This window comes from Rhipicephalus sanguineus, chromosome 5 (genome assembly GCF_013339695.2).
Source record: "Rhipicephalus sanguineus isolate Rsan-2018 chromosome 5, BIME_Rsan_1.4, whole genome shotgun sequence".
Taxonomy (NCBI): Eukaryota; Metazoa; Arthropoda; class Arachnida; order Ixodida; family Ixodidae; genus Rhipicephalus; species Rhipicephalus sanguineus.
In genome coordinates, this window is record NC_051180.1 from 36661292 (window position 1) to 36684625 (window position 23334).

The 23334-nt window shown below is 43.7% G+C and overlaps 1 protein-coding gene across 4 annotated transcripts in view; it reads right to left on the bottom strand.

The window, feature by feature from the left end:
- The window catches only part of LOC119393506 (irregular chiasm C-roughest protein), a 117631-nt gene that overhangs the window by 25057 nt on the left and 69240 nt on the right, over positions 1-23334 (bottom strand). For all 4 annotated transcript variants that reach the window (XM_049416266.1, XM_049416267.1, XM_037660566.2 and 1 more), the window contains exons 2-4: positions 14782-15117; positions 12101-12211; positions 4586-4789 (exon numbers count right to left, since the gene is read on the bottom strand). In XM_049416266.1, coding sequence (XP_049272223.1) covers positions 4586-4789; positions 12101-12211; positions 14782-15117 — 651 coding nt within the window. The remainder of the gene's footprint in view (positions 1-4585; positions 4790-12100; positions 12212-14781; positions 15118-23334) is intronic.

Genomic DNA, 23334 nt, shown 5'->3' on the forward strand with positions numbered 1-23334 from the left:
ACGAATAAAGTGAGGCGAAATTATAAGCAACAGAAAAACTCTTCATTGTTAATCGTTCATCGCGCACCACATGCAGCGCATGCGAAGTTAGACGCTTCGAGAACATGGACACTCTTGTCTCGTGATAAGAAATCCCATTCATAGTAAAAAGACAGCGCGAAAACTACAAGGACGACACAAGTTCGCACGCTTCTCAAGAAATTCGATGTCACGGCAAATATTTATCACCTATGCTTAATTTTGATCATCCCGTTTGCTATGGGCTATGTGTTCTGGCGCTGTCGTTGCCGGAGAAAGCGCGAGTGAATGGTGCATATCGCTCTATCAACATACATACACTGATAAAGCTATGGGCGTTAACGCTCCTTTAAAACCGCCATGAAATTTTATTTGTGCTGAACTGGTAATAGATTTCGCAAGCTAGTTGGCGATGAAAACGAGCCCGTGGTATTGTATTTATGAATTTGCAAACATAGTTTTATCGCGATATAATAAACCAGGTTTCAAAAGAGCCTGATTATAACAAGGGTCTATTTTTGTGATGAACCCGAAAAAAAGATAATTGTTGCCAGCATCACCGTTCGCAGCGCTTGGCGGCTTACACTATATATATATATATATATATATATATATATATATATATATATATATATATATATATATATATATATATATATATATATATATATATATATATGTATATATATATATATATATATATATATATATATATATATATATATATATATATATATATATATATATATATATATGGGTCATTCCATGCCAAATCACCCAGCGTTTGTCCGACCATCACAAATATTGCTGAAAAAATTTCCACGTTTTTCTTCAAGTTCAACACTCGTTCTGCTCGTTTATTTCTGTTGCCAAAAATTTTCCCGCCTGTTTGTGAGAGTCTGTAGTTTTGCGCCGACTCAGCTAAAGGGCATCAAACAACAATTTTTTTCAAAGGGCGTTTATAGGATGCACTCGATAAAATGGTATTTCCGGCAAGCTAATGAAGTGATGTAACTGTAAAAATAATGACTTATTTATGTATATCGATTCTTCGAGGGCTTTTCGCACAAGCAAAATTGAATAAAGTTGCAAAGTTTGATATTTTTTCTAGGAACAAGGCAAGCTCAAAGGGTAGAAATTAATTATGTACTGGAAGCCTGTTCGACATGCTACCAAAGAAAAATAATTTAGTCGCTGAAGGTGCAGCAAATCGTCTGAAAAAAAATTGCGAATTTCACTTTTTTTTTAGAAAAGCTCTGTATTCATCGTCAAAAAACTTGCCTTGGTGGTCGGACTAAAAATATGCACTATACTTCATTTGAAAGCTCTATCTATTAGCTGAACATAGACAAAGTTACAAAAGGGTATTATTTTTTTAACTTGAGAAATATTTTTTTGAAATTTTGTATCTCCATCAGCTTTTCGCCGACGTAACTCAAGCGGCATGAAGCACTCGCAAAGGCAATCTTCAGCCCATGCCCACTGACCTGGGATGCAGACGTCAAACATAGTGCTGTCTATAATGTAATGGAAAAGGAATTGGGGTTGCTTTATAGACAGCACCATGCTTGACGTCTGCATCCCAGGTCAGTGGGCATGGGCTAAAGATTGCCTTTGCGAGTGCTTCATGCCGCTTGAGTTACGTCGGCGAAAAGGTGGTGGAGATACAAAATTTCAAAAAAATATTTCTCAAGGTAAAAAAATAATACCCTTTTGTAACTTTGTCTATGTTCAGGTAATACATAGAGCTTTCAAATGAAGTATAGTGCATATTTTCAGTCCGACCACCTAGGCAAGTTTATTGACGATGAATACAGAGCTTTTCTAAAAAAAAGTGAAATTCGCAATTTTTTTCAGACGATTAGCTACACCTTCAGCGACTAAATTATTTTTCTTTGGTAGCATGTCGAACAGGCTTCCAGTATATAATTATTTCTACCCTTTGAGCTTGCCTTGTTCCTAGAAAAAAATATCAAACTTTGCAACTTTATTCAATTTTGCTCGTGCGAAAAGCCTTCGAAGAATCGATATACATAAATAAGTCTTTATTTTTACAGTTACATCACTTCATTAGCTTGCCGGAAATACCATTTTATTGAGTGCATCCTATAAACGCCCTTTGAAAAAAATTGTTGTTTGATGCCCTTTAGCTCAGCCGGCGCAAAACTACAGACTCTCACAAACAGGCGGGAAAATTTTTGGCAACAGAAATAAACGAGCAGAACGAGTTTTGAACTTCAAGAAAAGCGTGAAAATTTTTTCAGCCATATTTGTGATGGCCGGAAAAACGCTGGGTGATTTGGCATGGAATGACCCATATATATATATATATATATATATATATATATATATATATATATATATATATATATATATATATATATATATATATATATATATATATATATATATAATATATATAATATATATACGTATATATATTTCTACTTCCGGAACCAATCTCCATATGAAAGACCCATTATGCACTGCCAATTCAGCTTAGAAGGAAACATTCACATCAACGGCAGGTGTAACTGAGCTTGCATTCCACCTTTGTCGTTTTTTTTTTTTATTAGGTGGTAGGCGCGCGTGATGGATGGGCCGTCGGTTCCTCCCATCTCCGCCCCTTTCTGATGGCGTGAAGGGTTGCCGTGCGAAGGAGCGTAATGTTTACGCGCAGGCGCAGCTAGCACGGCTTTGTTCGCAGAGATGTTTCCGGCGACACCGGAATGGACTCAAAGTAGCGGCATTGAGCGACAATGGGCCGTTGTTATCCATCCACGGTGTTGGTAGCATTACAAGCTTGGCGCTCATTGAGCGCACGGTCATAGCGTGCGATCCACGTATTCACGCGTCCGGGGACCCACGTACACACAAGGGCTGCGCCGAAAGACGCAGAAAACGGCTGGCCCCGCATGTAATCTCTTCGAACAAAAGAGACGCATTACACGCCTGACAAAGCTAAGAAGATAGGCGAATGCCTGTTGGTTTAGGCGTATTGTCTTCGCACCAGCTATATTATCCCACAGTCCGATGGAAGTGTAAGCATGCATACGCACAGGATAACACATATAATTAACGCGAATATGTACTAGCATTACAGAGGCGTAATAAACGGAAACAACGGGCTAACGCAACGACATTTAGAAACGAGACGGACAAAGAGATGACTTAACTAATATTACTCTATCAGTATACGATTTGCGAATAATAATAATAATAATAATAATAATAATAATAATAATAATAATAATAATAATAATAATAATAATAATAATAATAATAATAATAATAAGTAAACCTTGCCACCGCTGTTACGACCTTTTTTTAGATTTATTCTTTCGTATCTGTTTGCACATTTTTTTTTTCTTTTTATCATAATGCCACCCAGTTCGCGGCCCCCGTGCAATGATGCCATGCATTATCCTAAGATCAAGGAAATGATCGTCATCATCTTAACTAGATTACAGCGCAACGATACACAAGGACAGAAGAAGGAAACGAATAACCTTTTGTAATTTTGTATATCGTTGCGCTGTAACCGAGTTAAGATGAATCCCAACCAACTGGCCCAACTTGCTGCCTTGCTACAGTTTAATCATAATCATTATGAGCGGCCACCTGAAAAGATTTTCTTGGTAAGCTTTTAAACTTCTATACTACATTTCCTTCAATCAGTCAAAAAATTTTCGCCAGTGATACACTTCACATCTGGATAATTATTTAAGCTCAATGGATCCTTGATGAAAGCCTCGAAGTGGGTGTGAGCCATTCATAGAAAATGACGAAGACACCAACAACATGTACAAAAATTCTTAATCGAATCAGGGCGATTTTGATTCTGAGTTTTTAAATTAGCATTAATAATATATTCTAACCTTCTATTATTCATTTTCACATGTGACCGCTTTTACCTATAAATTATTCGTTTCTTGGCCAATCCCCCAGAGTGGGTGTGAGCCATTTATAAAGGACATCATCATCACCATCATCAAACGCGGGCTAAGAAAGAGCAATATATATTGAGGTTTGAAGGAAATTGACCTGCTGCGTATTAAATGAGCCTTCAATTAGCATCATCTTGCAGTCTACTATTGCATATGATCACTTTGCTGAAGGCACTACCGCGTTCGAAGAGTCGTTCGACGCGCCGCTTCCCGCCGGCCACACCAACAGTATAATTTTCCTTTTCTCAAAATAGACATAAGTGAAAGCGATTTTGCACTATATTCCTATCCTAAGATCTCATTCTATTTATGCAAGGACATGAATGGCTTCAGAATAAATACATATTTAATTAGAATTTAATTAGGATTAATTACTATAACAAACATAAATAACGCATCATTCGATTATTTTTGTTGCAATAGAATATCGACTGCCTTCAAATAACGTTGCATCGACGCATTTACAGACAGTTATTCATAGGTGGCGTCTGAAAGGGTCAAACAATTTTTTCAGAGGTCGAGACATCGGACAAGTTTGGCTGTGTTAGAACCGGCTATCCTAAAACCATAAAATAAGTAATCAGTCAGCAAGCCCTTAGTGAAACCAAGACGCCACTCACGATTCATGTTAATGGTGACTGAGGAGGAACGCGGCAGGGTCAGGTTGGTGTTGGAGGCCTGGCAGGTGTACGTGGCGAGGAGGTCCGAGCGCTGTAGCTTCTTGATGACCAGCTCGTTGCGGACCACGTCGAGCGGCGAGAGCGCGTACTTGTCGTCCACGAGCTCGGAGCCTCGCCACCACGTCACCGATGGTGCGGGACGACCTGCAAATACACATCGGGATACGGTGAGCACCCAGATGAGCTCCAGCCCGTGGCCTCTGCGGTTGGCACCGAGCAACGGCGCGTTGCCGGAGCTAATCGCTGAGGCCACGTCCAGCCGTCGTAGTCGCAAAGAAAAATCACCAGATAGAGAAGAAATAATAAAGAAGGAAAGGCAAGGAGGTTAACCAGTTTAGGAAAATCGGTTTGCTACCCTACACATGGGAACAAAATGGGGGAAAGCCCCATTAAACGTATACAGGGTGTTTCACCTAACCTGCGCCTAGTATTCAAAACAAACACATGTGTTACGCGTGTCGAGTAAGCCCGGTATTCTACTGAGCTGTATGCAGCATGTCAGGTTATTTTTACCAATCCGCAAAGCTTGGTGGTTAGCAAAGATGGCTTAATTAAATTTTTAATAGGTAACTCTAGCAAAAAATCTTTCATGCACAGTTATAGCACTTCTGAACCATCGGAATATTTCATCTATGCTAAGATAACTGCCAATCCGAAAGGTGAGTAATTAACAAAGATTGCTTAACTTAGCTTTAAACTAGTAACTATACCGAAAAATATTCAATATAAAAGTTGCAACGTTTGTTCAAAAACGTCGGAATATTTCATCTATGCTAAGATACCTGCGCTGTTTTAGCGTTTCTTTCTAATGCGCGAAATAAAAACGTATACTTGGCGCAAGTTAGTTGAAATACCTTTTATAGCACAACACATGATGCCTCAGACCCACCCTGATTGCTTAGCGACTGAGCTGTCGCATTGCTCATTTTAATAATAATAATAATAATTGGTGTTGTTTGACGCTTCGTAACCTCGACATGGCATGCCGTAGTAGAAGACTCCGGTTTAATTTCGACAACCTGGGGTTCTTTAACGTACACCTAAAGTACGCTGGTGTTCTTGCATTTCACTCCCATCGAACTGCGGCCGCCATAGCCGGGAGTCCAACCCGCGCCCTCGAACACCCATGCAAAAACACTTATGTTCTTGTAATTAGCTGAAGCTAAAAAAACCACAGGTGGTTAAAACTAATGCGGAGTTCCTCACTGCGGCGTGCCTGAATCATGGTGCATCGAGCACCATAACTAAATTTTTTAACAAGATAATCCGGCATCTTGATGTATCTAAGACATCAGTCTTAGATACAACTCATTATTCTTGCTTCTCCGATACTGATATTCTACTGAAAGTAATACTGCTGTGAACAACTTATAGAAGCGAAATGCAGCAAGCGATATCGTTTTTCCTGTATTTACCATACGGTCTTACAGATGTCCCTAATTGACGCTATTTATGTACAATGCGCAGGCTGTTACGAAAATGAACACTCAAATCGCGCATGGTCACTTGTTTAACTGCATAATCACTCAAGTTTCTTACCAGAGAGATATATTTGATACAGTGGCCCCATCATTTGCGAAACCTTAATCAGACTCACTACACTTATGCTTCATGTCTCAAATTCACTTCGTTTCAAGATTTTTAGAAGTTACACCGCCGTTACTACCATTAAATGATCCCTACAGAATGACGGTTTTCCTGCGTCTCTTATAAAAAAAAAACGAAACCTATCTTGGAAGCTAGTGAGGCTGAGCTGTGAATTAAGGTGGCCATTATTATCGCCCTCGAAGAAATGCTTGCCCACGCGAAACAAAGCGCTCTTTTTAGGAAGTGCGGCAGTGGCCACAATTGCAGTACAAGCGTTCGTCGTAACGACTTTGAAGCCAGGGTCGTTCGCAGCCATTTGGAGTTTATGGTCCGCAACACAGTTGTCAACGAGGGCCGAAATCTCTCTCTCTCTTCACCCCCCCCCCCCTTCATCCAGCCCCGCTCTGCGATCCTGTGGGATGTAAGAATCTAGTTTTCTCATGTTGTAAACTGCCTTTCTAGAAAGCAAGGATGTGCGCCGGGCACGCATGGTATATAGCCGGATAGTCGCCCAATGCCAGACGGCTTCGTAGGGGAAGAGGGAGCGGTGTGCATGGAGGCTTACGCCTAGTCACTAGGCGAAGTCTGCGCTGCTGCTATGCTTAGTGAAATATGTATTACACAGCAAGGACGCACCGCAGTAGTTCTGAACGATGCCTCCCGGCAAGGAGCATTATGCTGAAAATGTGAGAGCAGGGTGACGGTTATAAAACTTTCGGGCCAGACGTCAGTAAACGTGTTCGGATAGAAAACGTAAAGCATGCGCAAAGATCAAGTGGTGCTAGTTCGGAGTATGAAAAATGTGACGCCTGGGGCTGAGTAAGAAACAATGATGAGCCATTGTGTCTGTGGAAAGAACACTGTCTGAATGCCGCTTTCAGTGGAAACGGGTGTCCTTTTCTTCATGGCAACAATGAAATCGTTCACGAGTTTAAATGAGTGAGAAACGGTCTACTGTAGAACTTCCGGGCTGCTGAAAGTTCTGGCGGCATTACGGTTACTCGTCGTGTTGGAGTACAATCGAGAAGGAGGGAAACCAACAACGCTCGGAGGCCAAGAAAGAAATGAAGCAAGGTCATTTGCAAATCTACACCAGCAGTAAAGAAAGATAAAATGGACGTAGAACACACAGTGAGCACTGCGCGCACGATCAGTCATTGAGGCTGGTGAGAAATTGACATTTGGACGAGTTGGCACTGGTTGCAAATCAAGCTTAGTTAGATAAAGTAAGCTGTGAGTCAGCGCCGTTGCTTTCTGCCTTGTGTCCGTTTTCCGCGCTACTCTTTCGAGACGTTCATTAAGTCTGGTGTTTCTAAATAAACCATAGTACTTCAAGAGTAGCTTGCTATGCCAGCGTTTACACCTCCTATAAGGTGTAAAGAGCACACATACACAAAATTTAGACAACAGCATCATTTCGCGATCATTGAGTTTCCGTACTGCACACACACATGCCGTCTACGAGGAAAAACAGCGCTTCTTTTGAAGGCAGCAACCCATTCATAGTAAGCCTGCAGTGCAGTCCTAAAGAAGGAGGTGGAGGACGAGCAGGAAGTGGAAAGGTCAGGGGAGGTTGGTTATTGTAAATACCAGCTGGCAGCAGTGTACGCTTCAAAAGACGAGTACATGGAACAGAAAGGAAAACATTCGGAACCGTGCCAAGATTGACAGCAGCAGCAGGCCTGCTCCAGTTACCTGACCGCGAAAGTTGAATGGGAATAAATTGTAATCAGTTTAAGAAATGACCGACAGTCTTAGTTGCTTGGCGACTGGATTTTCTTCTATCTTCGTTCTATAAGCTTGGACGCGGCTTTCGCCGAGCAGAACAATGCTCTAGGAATGGGCAACCACTTTTGTTTCCCTCTTATGGGTCGATTACTCAAGAGCTCGGACGAACCGGCTACAGAGCGGCGTCATTTTGTCGGCTCCTTCAGCCTCTCTCTGGGTGATGAAGGAGCCGAAATTGTCCAGCGGTAGGCGGTTAGCACCATGGTTTACATTGCGCTCACGTTCGACACCGCTAGTATACGCTTCCTCGCGGCTTGGATCTCGCGCTCTGGGAGGCTCGTCATCTGCCCGCTTGTTTCAGCGGTGTGGGCACTTTGCCACGCCGATCACGAGTCGGGAATTAGAAGAGCCGCCTTTCTTTCTCATTGCGCGCCTGGTGCAGCTCCGTACACACGGACGGTTCTTCCGTGGTGTGCTCTTCGCGCAAAGTCTGCGTAGCAGCGAGTCTGGTTGGTAATTCATGAGCCGCAGATACGCAGCAGTGGAATGGCGTACGCAGAGAAAGGAGGCGCTACACGCAACCGCACTTTCACTTCCTTTTACCGTGTGTGTTTGTTCTGTACTGGGTTATTACAACAGAATAAGGAAGCGGTCACGAAAGAAACAGACAAAAGACGTACGTGAAATTGCAGGCCTGATCTTTACACATTCTCTTCGTACTGCTACGGCCGATACGGCACCGTAGAGCAATGCCTGGCGGCGTGGTTTTCAGCGGGGATTGCGAATGACCGAATGCACAAGCATTGCGAATCAGCACTTTGAGCGGCAGCTGTTAGGTTTGTGTCAGGGTTTTGTACGATAGGCACGTTCATTTCGCGCAGTGTACTGCGGACGTAGAGCTTCCAAGGCAAAATATAGACTTAAACCTTACTCAGCCACAGTATAAAAATGCCGTCCAGGTCGTCACACAGCCGCGTAACACTGAACTCGCAGTCAAACATACATATACAGTAGCCAAGCACTTTTCATGCGCCGGTGTCTGCGCTGACTTTTCATTTTTGTGCCTCACGCCTTCCGTAGAGGGCGTCGTGGCGAGAATTGTCTAGCAATTTCAGCAGATGGCGTCGCCCTTAGCAACAAGCAGCTGCGACATCAACCCTGCTGCCTCGAAGCTACGCACAGTTAAATATTAGATTTACATAACCGCCTCAAGGTAGACAAATCGCACAAAAAAGCGGGCAGTGAAAGAAAGAAGAGACATCAAGCACAGAAACCTACCCTAGGTACATAATCATCAATCAGCAAGCGATAACGAGCCAATGCAGAAGCTGTGGCGATACGTATCGTTACTTTAAGGTAACGTCGGCCGTGCTAAACGTATCATCGAATGTTATAGTGTTTCTGGTAATACTATCACAATCGCAAATGGCGTCGTCATCCTGCACGATAATATTCTCAGCTAATCGCGAGATACAGGTCATCGCGTGTCCTTGAATCTACGTTTATTTAAAATATAGCCATGAAAGAGGACACACGCACAAAAATGCTTCCTATCGTCAAAAAACTTTATAACATGTCTCGCTGATGTTGTGCATATGTTATATTATTCTTTGTCATGCATACACGCGACCTGCTACCCCCTCTTTCTTTCACTTTCATGAATGAAAAAAAAAGAGCAACATACGAATTATCACTGAGCGCGGAATTCGTGATTGTTTTTTATCGACGAGCCCGTACCGTTCACTTCGCTAGATATAGATGAACCATCTTGAACAAGCGTCTCTCTTTTAATAAAATGTGAGAGGTATCAATATAAGAAAAAATATTTCAGACACTCTTTAAATAGAATCTCAAGAATTGCGACAGGAAAAGTGTCCATAATGACCCTCCGAGAAAAGCGAAAATCGCGAGCCGGAAACCTTTCGTCCGTAAGTAATTATGGTCGCTGTTCCGCGACTTTCATCAATCAACACAGCAGCACGATTCAACAGCACTTGCAGACATAGGAAATGTTAACTTAATTAGTTTTAATCAAAGCCAGAGCTTAACGTTGGCATACTCTTATGAAAGCGTTGGGGCTATTACTTGCAGTGTTCACACTGCATATGTGATTACCAGCGCTAATAGAATACTTGATTACTTGAGTCGACAACTTTCTTATTCGTCTTCAACTTTTGTTGCGATGTCACACACTGATAAACATTAAGCTTCGTTATGCGCCTGTAGCGTGGGACTATATTGTGCCAAAATAATAATATTACTTCTCTTGAACTTAATCAAAATAATATTTCTTGCATAACCTTTTCTAACTACATTCGACATACGACCACAAACGGTATGAACACGAATATCGTTCTATAATCGTCGGCGTTTCGCAGCAAATACAGCCCTGCCTAAGTTAGTTTCATAAGCTGTATCTTCCCCCTGCGCTTGGGTGACCTCAATACATCTCCCGTTGCACACATAATCGTAATTAGGTAGAAATCTATATGATACAAAAACATTGTTCAGCCAGTCATTTCTATCATTATTTTTTCTGCACATCTTAAAAATTAAAGCCACCTTCCAGCCAACGGTGAAACTTCACTTGAACGAACTTCAAGTGCCCCAAGGAAAAAGTTCGTTAAAGTGAAAGTTCAGTTAACTGAAATCGCTATGTTGCAACTTGTTATCAGAAGCTAAAGGAAGCATCAGTAGTTGAAATGAAATTTTATTCCCGTTATTCGCAACGCTCCTTATATAAATGTGAATATCTGCTTATTTAGCATGTTTTGAAGATTGTAGTAATCTTTTGCTACCCTTCTGCACTTAGGACTGCAGTGGTCATGAACTGAGTCACTGCGTCCAAGCTCTCATAAACCTTCTCCGACACAACACTCTGGTAAGCCGCGAAGGACACCAGTCCTTCTTTAGCTGAAAATTTTAATGTATCTTCTACAAGGGTTACTTCCTCCTCCTCCTATTCTTCTTGCCGAGGTAGGATGCTCGCTACGATCTCTTCTGTAGGCAGAGTGGCGCATGTATCAATGTGAACGTCACATGTGACATAGTTATCCAAACGCCATAGCGCTGTTTGTACCAAGTCTCTCAGACAATTTCTTATCAATATGACGCGAGGGGCATTGGATGGTGTTACAAAATATGTTCGTACAACTGAAATGCGCTCTGCACTAATTTCGTTAAACTGAAACGCGTTAGCATTGGGTCCAATGGTGCTTCGGCGGGGGATTTAAAAAAAAAAGTTCCTTCAAGTGAATAGTTCGTTTAACTGACGTTCGTTCAAGTGGTATTTTACTGTAATCGGTAATACGAAAAAGCTTGAATTTTTGTTACGCGGGGCAATCATCGGGTTATGAAATCCTCTGGAATCTTCCACAAGGTGGATATGTGTGTTTTCATGTGTATGCGGCACGCGCCAGCGTCTCGTCTTGTACTAGAAGGAGCTTCCGACTTGAAAGTGAGTATTTTTTGGCTTGACGCCCAGATAGCACAAGACATCCAAATTTTCGCAATGACTTCTAAATACACGCAATACAGGTTACTTTACGCTCTTTTCACACTTTTCAGACTCGTTAGAAAGTACAGTGCATCAAACTCATAAAGAAGAAACTAAGATTCAGTCTCATAAATCAGTTTTACTTGTATTATCATTATTTGTTTATACTCCGCATATTCTCACGATTTTTCAAATTTAAGACAGATTTTAAGTTTACATTGACTTTGCAGAATCCGAGTACAAAATTGTTTGTTTAGTAGAAAAGCTTCAATGAAATTGCATGACCTTGAGGACAGCTTTCGATTTAATACCTCGCATAGATAAAGAAAAAGAAAGATGCACAAAAAATAAAGAAATAGCATGTCGTATTTATCTCAACCTCCTTCTAACGCGTCTTCTCTACACAAAAAAGAGTGGCTCGAAGGAAAAAACAAGAAAGAAACTGCGCAGGCGGACGGGACATTTCCGTGGCCATTTCGCTGGTCATTTCCTGAATAATTACTTTGCTCGTTGCATTTCTCTTCCGAGAATCTCGCACAAACGAGGCATCACGGAATCAAGTTAACTGCGAACACGGAAGAAAGACCAACGAAAGCGAAAGAGCGTAAGTAAATAATTTAAGCAAAAGTGGGCCTTCAGCTTACCGCCATCGGCGTCGCAGATGAGGACTAGATGAGCGCCTTCGTCGTAAGGGCCGATCACTCCGTGCAAAGGCTTGCCAGACTCGTCCCGTATAATGGCATCCTTGGGGGGAACTGCGCCATGGAAAAGTAATCGAGAAAGGAAACGAAATGAGAGTTACGTGATGAAAAAAACATAAGCTTGCTAAGCGCACCATGGCCACTGTAATCGGATTAGGAAACTGCGTGTTACACCGTCGCGGTGCAAATCGATGTTCCAGTAAGGGCTGAACACACACGGCAAAAGAAATATTTACGCCGGGGAATGTGTATGCGCTAAAGTCGCTCCTTCCCAGTGGAAAACGAGGTGTACACTCGCGTTGCTGGGCACTTCATCTATTGTAGATATTTAATGAATCGAGATAGGCACAACCTGATTGCGTGGAGACCAATTACTTGGATGAAGATACCATAGTCTTGCTGCAGCAAATGCACAGGTGACATGGTCGCAGGAGGCGTGGTGAAGTAATCTAAATAGCGACTGCTGTGGTGTCTCTGATTTTCGTCATAATGTGCAGGTACTGTTTTTTCACGGCTCTCAGTGGGATAGCGGAAGTATTGTCTAGTTTAGGCTATCGAATATTTCATAAATGTAGCTTCAAATTTAGCTACCCACTCATTAGGTTTCACAAGGTCTTGTTTCTTTCTAGTCACTTCAGGGGCGTAGCCAGAACATATTTTTCGAAAGGGGGGAGCGGGGGCGGTTCGAACTATTCTTTACGTATGTTCGTGTATGTACGCGTTACGTATGTTCACGTGTGCGTGTATCTATACACATGTAAAATCGATAAATTTGGGGGATTGAGCCCCCAACCCTCCTCCCCACCTGGCTGCGCCAATGAGCCACGTGTTACTAATGAAACGCTGGTCTGGTCCTCAGGTGGGAGGTTGCAGCAACTACGTACTCAGTACTTCGAAATACCATACATTAGCGTCGAAATCTGCTATCGGCCCAACAGGCCCACCAGTACAAGAAAACACGTCCGTGAAAAACACGCCGGTAAGAGCAGGTCAGACGCGGAAGCGAGTCTAGTCGCGGTGTTCAAGAGCAAGAATGTGCCAGCGTCTCGGGGCCAAGTGTTTCTGTCGCTCCGTAATTTATTCCAACGGTCGATAAATCCTCTAACGGCGCCGAGCTCTCATGGCAGTCGACAGCCACTTAGCCTGTCAAAACCAACGCAGGCTGCACCGCGCCCGTTTTGCCTTAAAGGCGAACCGATGGGCCGCATCGGCACAGTTCGTTATGCAGCGAAGCAACGCGTGGAAAGCGTTTCACTCGAGGACTTCCGTTCAGGCTGTCTGAACAAAAACGAAGCAAGAATGCAAAGAGGAACCGAGGGGGCTGTTCACGCCCAGTGATGAAAGGCGAACACAACGAAAAGGCAGGAGAGTTTGTTTTACTTCTACGCCCTTCCTACTCCCCCTCCTTCGGCTCCTTTTCCACACCCGCAGGCACTAGACGTGGCGATTCAGCCATTACGGCGCCGTCTTGACGGGAGTTCGCGTCAGGAAAAGAATCTGCCTTGGCTGGCGAATATTTCGAGTGCCGCGGCGACTGGGCACCGAAAAGAATGAGAAGCGCAGTGCCTGTGTTTTGATTTCAGCTGCGCGGGGGTTTTTAGAAGGGAGGGAGCGTTCGCGTGTGATTTAGAGCCGAATATGCGTTGCTGCCAAATGAAGCGCTGCTCAACGAATGGCAGCTGCGGAGGCAGGAGAACCAATGAGAAGCAAGCGGACTGAAAAATTTGGCTGTAGTGAAGCAGCTGTTAGATTTATGTTTGTCGTGTAAAAAGTGCGCAACGATAAAACGCTGTATAGAGTTTCGCTTTTGGTAAATTGGAAAGAATGTAAAATACAATGATCAACTGCCCATGTCCGCCTTTCCCCCCTTACGTCTCCTTATAAACACAGTAAAGCTCAAGTCCAACGTTTCGTTCTCGATCGCAACAGCCATAATTATTACCTTTATTGCGCAGAACTCTCACAACGAAGATACACGACACGTACAAGGGGGACGGAAAGAAACGCGAACAGCGTGGCGCGCTGTTTTCATCGCGATCTGACTTTGGCGGCAATAAAACGATGCTAGACTGGCCCTTGCTTACCTCATGAATGACTCTAGTGGCTTTTTATTACCATCCAGGCTACAACCGCTTGAAAAGGAATGCGAAACAGCAGAGAACGTAGATATTGCACTGTTCGCGTTTCTTTCCATCGTTCCTGTACATGCGCTACAAGACAAATACGTTTTCTTGATGGTGAAAACGTACTGTAAAGCAAGCGTGTTGGTGTGATCAGGTAATTGGGTGTAGTTGCTCCTTTCAATTTCATTGTATGTATTCGGAGCTCTGATATTAAGCGTTAGTTGGAAGTTGGCGCTTGTACATGTTGTGCATCTTTGCCTGTTGTGTAAGTCCTGCGCTATAAAGTTAGTAATTAAGGTTTACCACCAAGCCCGAACCAACGCTTCGCAACAGCCAGCCAGAAATTTGAGACCCCAACTTGACGACCTTATAACTATTTTCGCTTGCTTCGGTTACACGGAACCCTCAAACACTCGTACTTTGCTATACTCCCAGCTCACGCAAGTGCTACAATTCGGGTCGGCGTGACGCTTGGCGCAGAAAAGTAAAGGTGACACACACCGATGACCGTGAGGTTGACGTTCCTGTGCTGCGTTCGCTGCCTGCTGTAGTCGACCCGGCAGCGGTACTCGCCGGCGTCGCTCTCGAGCACCGGGTCAATGTTGAGCGTCGGCGGCTTCGAGCTGACGTCCAGGTACGCACGCGTACCCAGGTCCTGGCCCGGGAAGTGTCGTGCCTTGCCCAGGGGCTGGTCGCGGGCGTCCAGGCTGTAGATGGGAATGCCGTAGTCGCCGTGATACCAGAGGATCAGCGACACGCCGTCGCCGCCCGCGGGAATGCTCGTGTTGCAGGGCAGGGACACCTTGCCGCCAACCGCTGCGTACAGCTGCGGGATGGCTGCGCAGAGAAAGGTGAACATGAACATCTCCTTCGCATCCATTACGCGTATGCAGGGTGTCGGAATGAAACGAAAACGAAAAACGAAAAAAGAAAAAAGCGATATTTTTGACCGGAACGGAAACGTAACCGAAACTTTATCTATGATTTCGTTCCGGAGTGAAACCGAAATTTTTTTAATCGTTTTTCGGTTCACGAGTAAACTGGGCGATCCGGAACAACTGAGGTCATGCAACGTGAGCAATTGTGCACATCTCAGAGTAGAGTATTAGCGCGTACCTCAGGCAGGAATTCCAAAACAAAGATATGTTCAAGTGTGCGAAAAACGAAAACAGTGGCAACGAGAGATGTTAATATTAAAGCAAGTCGACATTTGCGTGCCTGTCACGCAGGCCAGAGTGGCAAGGGCATTCTCGCCACTGAAGTTTGTTATAGCGAAAGCTGTTATGAGATCACAACAGCTGACTTTGGCGCCATAGATGTCCGCCGATGCCGCCGCCGGTGTCCGTAACCACTGTCGCGTGAAATAAGAAAAAAATGAAATGAGAAAGAAATTTCTAGAATCGGATGGGATTTTAACCCGCGCCCTGTGCGCGGCAGTCGAGTATTCCACCACAGTGTCACGCTGGTGCTTGTAACTTCTCCGCAACAATACTCTATGCAGGCGTCATGTCGGCCAAGGAATTGTGTTAACATATGTTATGTAGCGTGGCAGAAGAGTAAAATAGCAACCTGGCGTCACACACTGCGAACTGCTCAAGGAGTCAGTCGTCGAATGCTTTCAACCCGTTACAAAGGGCTCAGCCATAGTTCTTCATCGTCGTTAACCATAGCACAAAGTGCACATAATGCCTCACAGATGTGTAGCAGGTACCACGATTTTCGGAAGAACGAGGAAAAGTGGCATGGTGGGTGCTTCGCTACTACAGAAAAATTATGATGATTTATGGTGTAGTGGGTACCTTGCATGCGTACTTGTATTAGTTTCCCCAAGAGAGTATAGAACGGGCTCTAGAAAGACCGCTGTTCCAGCTTACGCTGGAACAGCGTAAGCTTACGTTCCAGCTTACGTGTAAGCTTACGTTCCAGCTTACGTGTTCCGCGCAGGCCAGGCCTGCGCGGAACACGCAGCACAGTCACAGCGGAATTTTTTTATCAGATCAGCGGTCTCGCACAGAAAGTGCACTCAATCAGAGCAGCACAGTCACAGCGGAATTTTTTTATCAGATCAGCGGTCTCGCACAGAAAGTGCACTCAATGACGTGCTGCTTTTGAGATCGTGCTCACTGCTTTGACACAAAGCATTGAGCCCGCTAAAAAAATGTTAGGGTGCATGTCCTTCGCGATGTACTTCTCCGATCATAAAGCACACCTAACCGTTTTGGAATAAATGCTTGTTGATAACAACCTCCTTAAACACTTCATCATCAATGAAAATGGGTGTGCCAAAAATCAACGCTACGAGCAGCCCCAGGACCAACATAATTTAATCTTTCCAGGAGTCAGATGTGAAAGCAAGTTTCCACGCTACAATACTGTAGTCTTTATGGCGTAGCGGGCACTGCCCTACTCTACGAAATGATTACAGTTATGGTGTAGTGGGTACCTACCATCGGTACCTGCACTAGTTCGCCCAAGCGTTTATATTGGTCGCTTAGAACGCCTCGCCTCAAGCTTACGCTGTGACTGTGCTGCATTTCCGCGCAGGTCTGTCGTTTTTGTGATTACCCTAAGTTCAAGTTTTTGCAATAAAAAACCGTTATGAACAAATACGGAAATATTTTTTTCGTTTCGGAACAGAAACGAAACGAAACTTTTTGCGGTGGAACGAAACTAAAACCGAAACAAAAAACATCGAAACAAACGAAATCGAAACGAAAGACACCCTGCGCGTATTTAAGGAATAATGAACGACGACAGACACGGTCTGTTCGTAAAGTAATGAGACTGGGTCTGGTAATTGCTCATCGGGTCAGGTAACAGATCATGTGTACAGCTCAACAGACATGACAGCAGATGGAAGGCGGGCACACAGAGGGCTCAGCGAGACTTCTTTCTTCCCTCGGCTGTCCTGTTCGTCAAACTGCACACAATCAAAGACGACTGTATCTTGCCAACTATATTGGGTACAGGCAATTGTTTCAGTTCTCTTGTTCCTAATCCCGGCCGCGGCGGCCGCATTTTCAATGGAGGCGGTAATGCTAGAGGCCCGTGTAATCAGGTTTAGGTGCACATTAAAGAACAGCAAGTGGTGGAATTTCCTGGGGCCCTCCACTACGGCGTCTCTCATAATGATATTTAGGTTTTGGAATGTTAAACCTAACAATTATTATTAATTCTCTTATTCCGGTGGTTTTGCGAAATCAACCGTAACCAACTGGTTTATCAGAAGCCATGACGCTGAAAAATATCGTGCGTGTATATGGAAGCAAACTCGCATTGTCATGTGTGTTCAAAAGATGCGAAATGACGCAACTCTATATGCGTTCTCAACGAACAAAAGCGGGACATCCTTGAAGCTGCGTGTATAAGAAAGACTTGCACAGGGTTGCGTGAAAAATGCATTTATTCTGCGACAAAAATGGCGCCTTCATTATAGCTGAAGACTGCATGACTCAACTATATTCAGCTGTGAAAGGTAACAACGCTGCACCCGGAGTTTCACAACGCAAATCCACACGCGCCGAGGTCGCTGTCGTAACGCAGAAGCGTAAAGCGCGCATTCATCCAGCACGATTCAGGGCTTATAAAAATGACGCGTAGAAGAAGTAAAGAAACGAAATGCATTTTAAAGTTCCAAAGTCTTCCGACAGGGGCTGATTCCAGAAGGTTAAACGTGAGATAAATCTTCGTTTGTTGCCTTACATAGAACACACGATGACTAGAAAAACTGGGCTTTGGACGGCTTTCTGCGAGAAGGGTAACGCATTTATTGTTAACGGTGGGCAGCAGCCATACAGCCACTATAGCACGTGAATCATGAAATATTTGCCTCCTTCTATAAAGAAAAGTGGTTAAAGGCGAGAACATGCTTCGTTTAAATTATTTTATGGCGTAGAGGAACTCACGGTAATGCGGTAAGGCGCTCCGTAGTGTAACCTCTATATTACGCGATAAAAGAAATGAAGTGTTATTCAGTTCTCTCCAGCGACTTCGCATAATGCTGTGCAGGCGCAACAAAGTGCAGCAGCATGTATCTCAGGTATCAGCTGCGTTTCTCTCAATTTGCAGTATCTGGAGAACACGAAACTAAACTTTGTGTAGTTATGAAATATTTTAGGGTAGCTGTAAACGAAGAAAAGACGAAATAGCAGCCTGCAAATGGGGTCAACATTTTTCACCAGTGTCCACCTGGAAAATCGATAAACAACTGAAAAAGGCAAATTAGAGTTGTCCTGTTTTTCTTGTTTTTTTTTTCGATTTTTTCTAAGCTAAAATGTTGCACTGCTGCAGTAGTATAGTCACATGACTCTGTCCTGTTTTTGATTTTTAGATCATTTAAGCATGGTTTATTAAGCAGCAGTTTGACTTTTAAACTTACTGGAATGGCGAATTTGTGCATGAAAGATATTTTCTTGTAGAGTTATGGAGGCACCCAGCAGCAAGAAGTTCAGTTAACTCGGGGAAAAAAGGAGCTTCTAAAGTTAATGGAGAAACTGAATTGTCGGTACACTTTAATTTTTGAAGGACACAAGGATAAAATAATCGGTGGGCTAGCTTATAATAGGATTCCAGGGTAGTAAACACAATATTTCGTAGCCAGTTCTGCGTCCGTGTCCGCTCTCGCGTTATTTTCAAGCTGTTTACTGCATAACTACTCCAATATGGACTGGTTATGCAGGAATGTGGTAGAGTCCACATCCCTGATGGAATATGGACTTTACCACATCCCGTGATGGTTGTGAAAACGTGCCGGGTACCTTCACAAGGCGCCAAGCCTTCTTAATAATTTGTTTCGCTTTTGTAGTACAAATTGCAAAAGCAGTCAAACGTCATCTGACCTTCTTTGCCTTGCGTACGCGTCCGCAACGAAACACAATTTTTTTTTCAAGTAATCATCAATTGTGAGCGTTTGTAACGCATGGTTTCTGTCCCTTCGTTCTTCGTCTCTGTGATGTGTTTTTTATCTGAGGTATTCAGGCACCCCGCGTTTCAGGAACAATGAACAAAAAAGGAATCAGTAGTCGCGCATTGAAAAAAAAAATGCATCATGGATAACGCTATCGGCATGATCATTCCGTTTGAAGAAGGGATGTTGTTATCAATGACGTGTTCTTCTTCTGGGTTCAATGATATCAGCAATATTTGAGATAAGAAATCGTTTCTTGAATAAATGAGGCTCTGTTGCTGCGCATATCGTAGTGACGTAAAATTGAGCCATTACGTTTAGGCTATGATGTGGACTGAAGAACACTGATACTGTCCTGCTTCTTCCCCCTAAAAGGAAACTTGAGACCTCGTTATCATAACATAATAAAAATCATCCGTAGCACGGCGAGAAATGTCGGTATGCCAAGGAATTTCACAAATGCTTCCAGTATTACTGTAAAAATTAACGTAGATGCGCTGATTGCTCCTTAATGTGGACTACAATTCCCGATAAACGATGACACATGTACCTTGAATGACGCACGCTGAAGTGTCGTCTCCTAGGATGTTTTAATTAGTCTTATATGGCGACCATCTTTTCAACTGGTCCAGTGTTATTCACGGCGCTGTTCTTATTACCCGAATAAATGACTTTCTCCTATTTCCCCACTCCAGTGCAGGGTTGCAAACGTGATGCTGATATCTGGTTAACCTCTCGACCTTTCTTTTCATCTCTCTCTCTCTATCTATCTATCTTGGTTGGAAGCGCGAGCTATACGTAATTAAAATAAACCTGCGTGGATAGCGTCCATTGTCGTATCACATAGCAGTCGGCATTACATAATCGAAATCAGCCACCCTAGATTGTGCAGAGTGGTCTGAAATAGGAGCTATGTCTTACGTAACCGTAATACATTTTCATCATGGTTGTTCAGTCGGTGTTACGAAAACGAAACTGCCCTTAGCTGGTTGGCGCTTTTCTAAAAGGAGACAGTGGGCACTTAGTAACCCACTTATATTTTCATGGCTGCTAAACATTGGCCTACAATAGAGCAGTACGTTTTACGAAACTGAAACGGATTCTCTCGGTGGATTTCATGCGTGGTGGTTGCGTCGTCCGCGATGCTGAGTCTTCTCCGCCTCTCGCCGATCGTCGTGCCGCTGCGAACGGTTTCGTCGTCCGCTACGCCGTGCACCTCGGATTGAGTTTCGACTCTCTGCGATGTCCGTGCCTCTGGCCGATCGTCGTGCCGTGACGGTTCCCACGTCAGCCAAGCCGAGCGCCTCTCACCGATTAAGGCCCGCCTTTCCGTGATGCCCTCGTGCTCCTGCTCATCGTGCCCCGTCCATGAACTCCGCTGACAGGATTCCCCACTCCTACTCTTTCCTATTACTCTTTTAATCCCTCCTTATCCCATCCCCCTGAGAGCTACTGCTGAGGTGTCATCCATGAGATAGACAGTTGCGGGGCTCTCATTTTTTCTTCACTTCCTGTTTTTTTTATTATTAAGAATCACTCCCCCCCGAAACTGAAACAAACTTGCCCAGTTTCTTATAAGGCAGTAACGAAGGGTACGCACAGATTACCCGCGGTCACCTCGAAGTCATCTGGTTATTGCGAGATATTTACCACAACATTCACAACGCTGTACAAGAGTCTGATAAGCTGTTGGACGTATCGTTGTGGTTGTATCACGGGTTTTGATAAAGGAGGACCATGTCATCTTTAGTAACGACAAAGTGCCGAGACGCTCAGTAAAGTATCATTTTCAGACCGCACCACCCAAAACAATTAAGGTTAATTCGAGGGTTCTTATGTTAATAATTTAAGGCGTTTTATAATACCAGGTCTGACCCTTTACGTATAGTGATATTACGCAGAAGCTTACAGCCCGTGTAAAATCATATGGGTGCAGGCCCACGCATACTCGTACATTGCCGACATGCAAGCGAACACGGAAGAAAATGTTGCTAGTGGTAGGCTTGCCGCTAAAGAAAGCTGCCACGCACTTCTGTCCTGCGACGGGTTTTCTTTATGGCGTGACATCATTTTTAGGGCTCTGGCACTGTCCAAGACTTCGCACCAGAGCATCGTTAATCTGCCGGCAGCCTCACGGCGGCTACTGTGCGAGGAGCAAGAGTGCGAGAAAGTTTCCTCTCTGCCCGTTGGCCAGCGTTCAGTATAAAGGATGGAACATCATTACCAGTTGCTGCCGCGCATGCCTTCTTTGGCCGACTCTGCAGCCGACCGTCCGAACGCTAGCGGTCCAACTGGAAACAAGAGGCAACCCGCTGGTACACGTTTTGTACAATTGCAGGGAAACACGAAAATGTGGCTCCTATGTGTTGCCTCGCCGGACGCATAGAAGCGCGGGCCCACAAATTTATCTGTCCATTCCAGTTGTCCGAAGAAATTCCGCTTCGCTACTGCATCGAGCGACATAGCATCGTGTCGAGAAGTCATTCGGCGAGCCAGAAAACGTTGCAGTAGCGATCGCGAACAGTACAGTAGACACAATATAGACGGCGAAAATTTATGTCGCGCAATAAATGGATATAGGACCATCTGGATGTTCGCGAAGCGCTGCCCGTGACAGATTAAGGAGGGCTCCATTACGTGTTGCAGAGAGATGTTATGAGCCAGTAGATACTCAATTTAGAGCTGATCTAAAGGCAACTCATTGCATTATTTTTCATGTTTGCAGCTTGGAAGCCCTTCAGCCTAACAGACCACTGTCACCTACGGTAACTGCTGCCATCAAATTGAATATAATCTACATTTTATTTATTATTTACATATTATTTACATAAATATTACATATTATTTACATAAATTTGCATATTATTATTATTATTATTATTATTACATTTTAATTTTTAAAAACGCGTCAGTTGGTGTCAGCGGATATTTCCTGTGTACTTTTCCGTCTTTTCGTCCGTACTTTTTTTTTAATCCAGCCTATATTTGCTCCGTATTGCTAGCCTAAAAGAGAAGATGTATCGGGCGACACATATTATGTCAATCCCTGCTAGATATACATTTAAGTCTAAAAAAAATCTCGACTGAAGCAAAAAAAGGATACAGTTTGCGAACGCCGTCACCGTAACACTGCTTACAACTGACAATTTTTTTTCCTGAAAACGCCCGACTGTACATACAGTAATATTGTACGTTGCTTATTTTCAGAAAATACCGCCTGTTGACTTTTTAAGCATGTTGATATCTCGCTCAAATTTTTGATAATATTCGATTCTCTAGACTGAATAAAACTTGGAAACATGGTTATTTGGTGTATCTGTTTCATCGCCCGATGCTGTTCTTGCTCTGTAATTCGTGCTTAGCGCACCTAGTTCCAAATGAAGCCTCTCGCTTTCTGGCAAGAGATTGCGCCTGCGCAGTTTTCTCACCCAAGCAATAATGATTCCTCCCGTAGTGTACCGTTTGAAGACATACATATCAAATTACGTTTTTTAATCCATTTTTATGAAGCAAAAAATTTCTGAAGATGCCTAGACGGCATCCCGCAACATCTTGTCGAGGGCGAAGCACAGAGACAGCTAAGAGCCAAGCATTTGCCAATCGCTGCCAGTAACAACCGTCTACATGAAAGTAAAGAAGGCTGATAGACGAGAGTATGCCTCGATGGAATGCGTATGGCATCGCAACAATCGTGCAAACAGTTAATAAATAAGCGACTTTTTCTATGTGGTTCATGCTGAGTATACGTTGTTAGCAGTCACTTGAAAAATCATCCAGTATTATTTTGTTTTGCTAACTAATGAAATTGTAGCCAATTATGAATGTATAATTCTCATGCTAATACGAGATACGTTGAAACTGTTCCATAACACATTTGAAAACAATATGTTTAATTTTTTGCTCGCCACCATGCGACTCTTTCTTGCGCGTTTGGGATTGTAACTAGGCCAGCTGAATGAAAACGAAGTAGATCACGTGATCGCGCTGTCTTCCAAAACGCAAGAACACAATGTACACGAACCCACCAGCCATGTGGTCTCGCCCAGCCTTTAGCCAACCACATATTGCCTGCGCGAATATGGCGGCGGGTCATCCATGCACTCAGCTGCACGAAAAACTAGCACAGCCGTCACGGCTGGGTGAGCGTG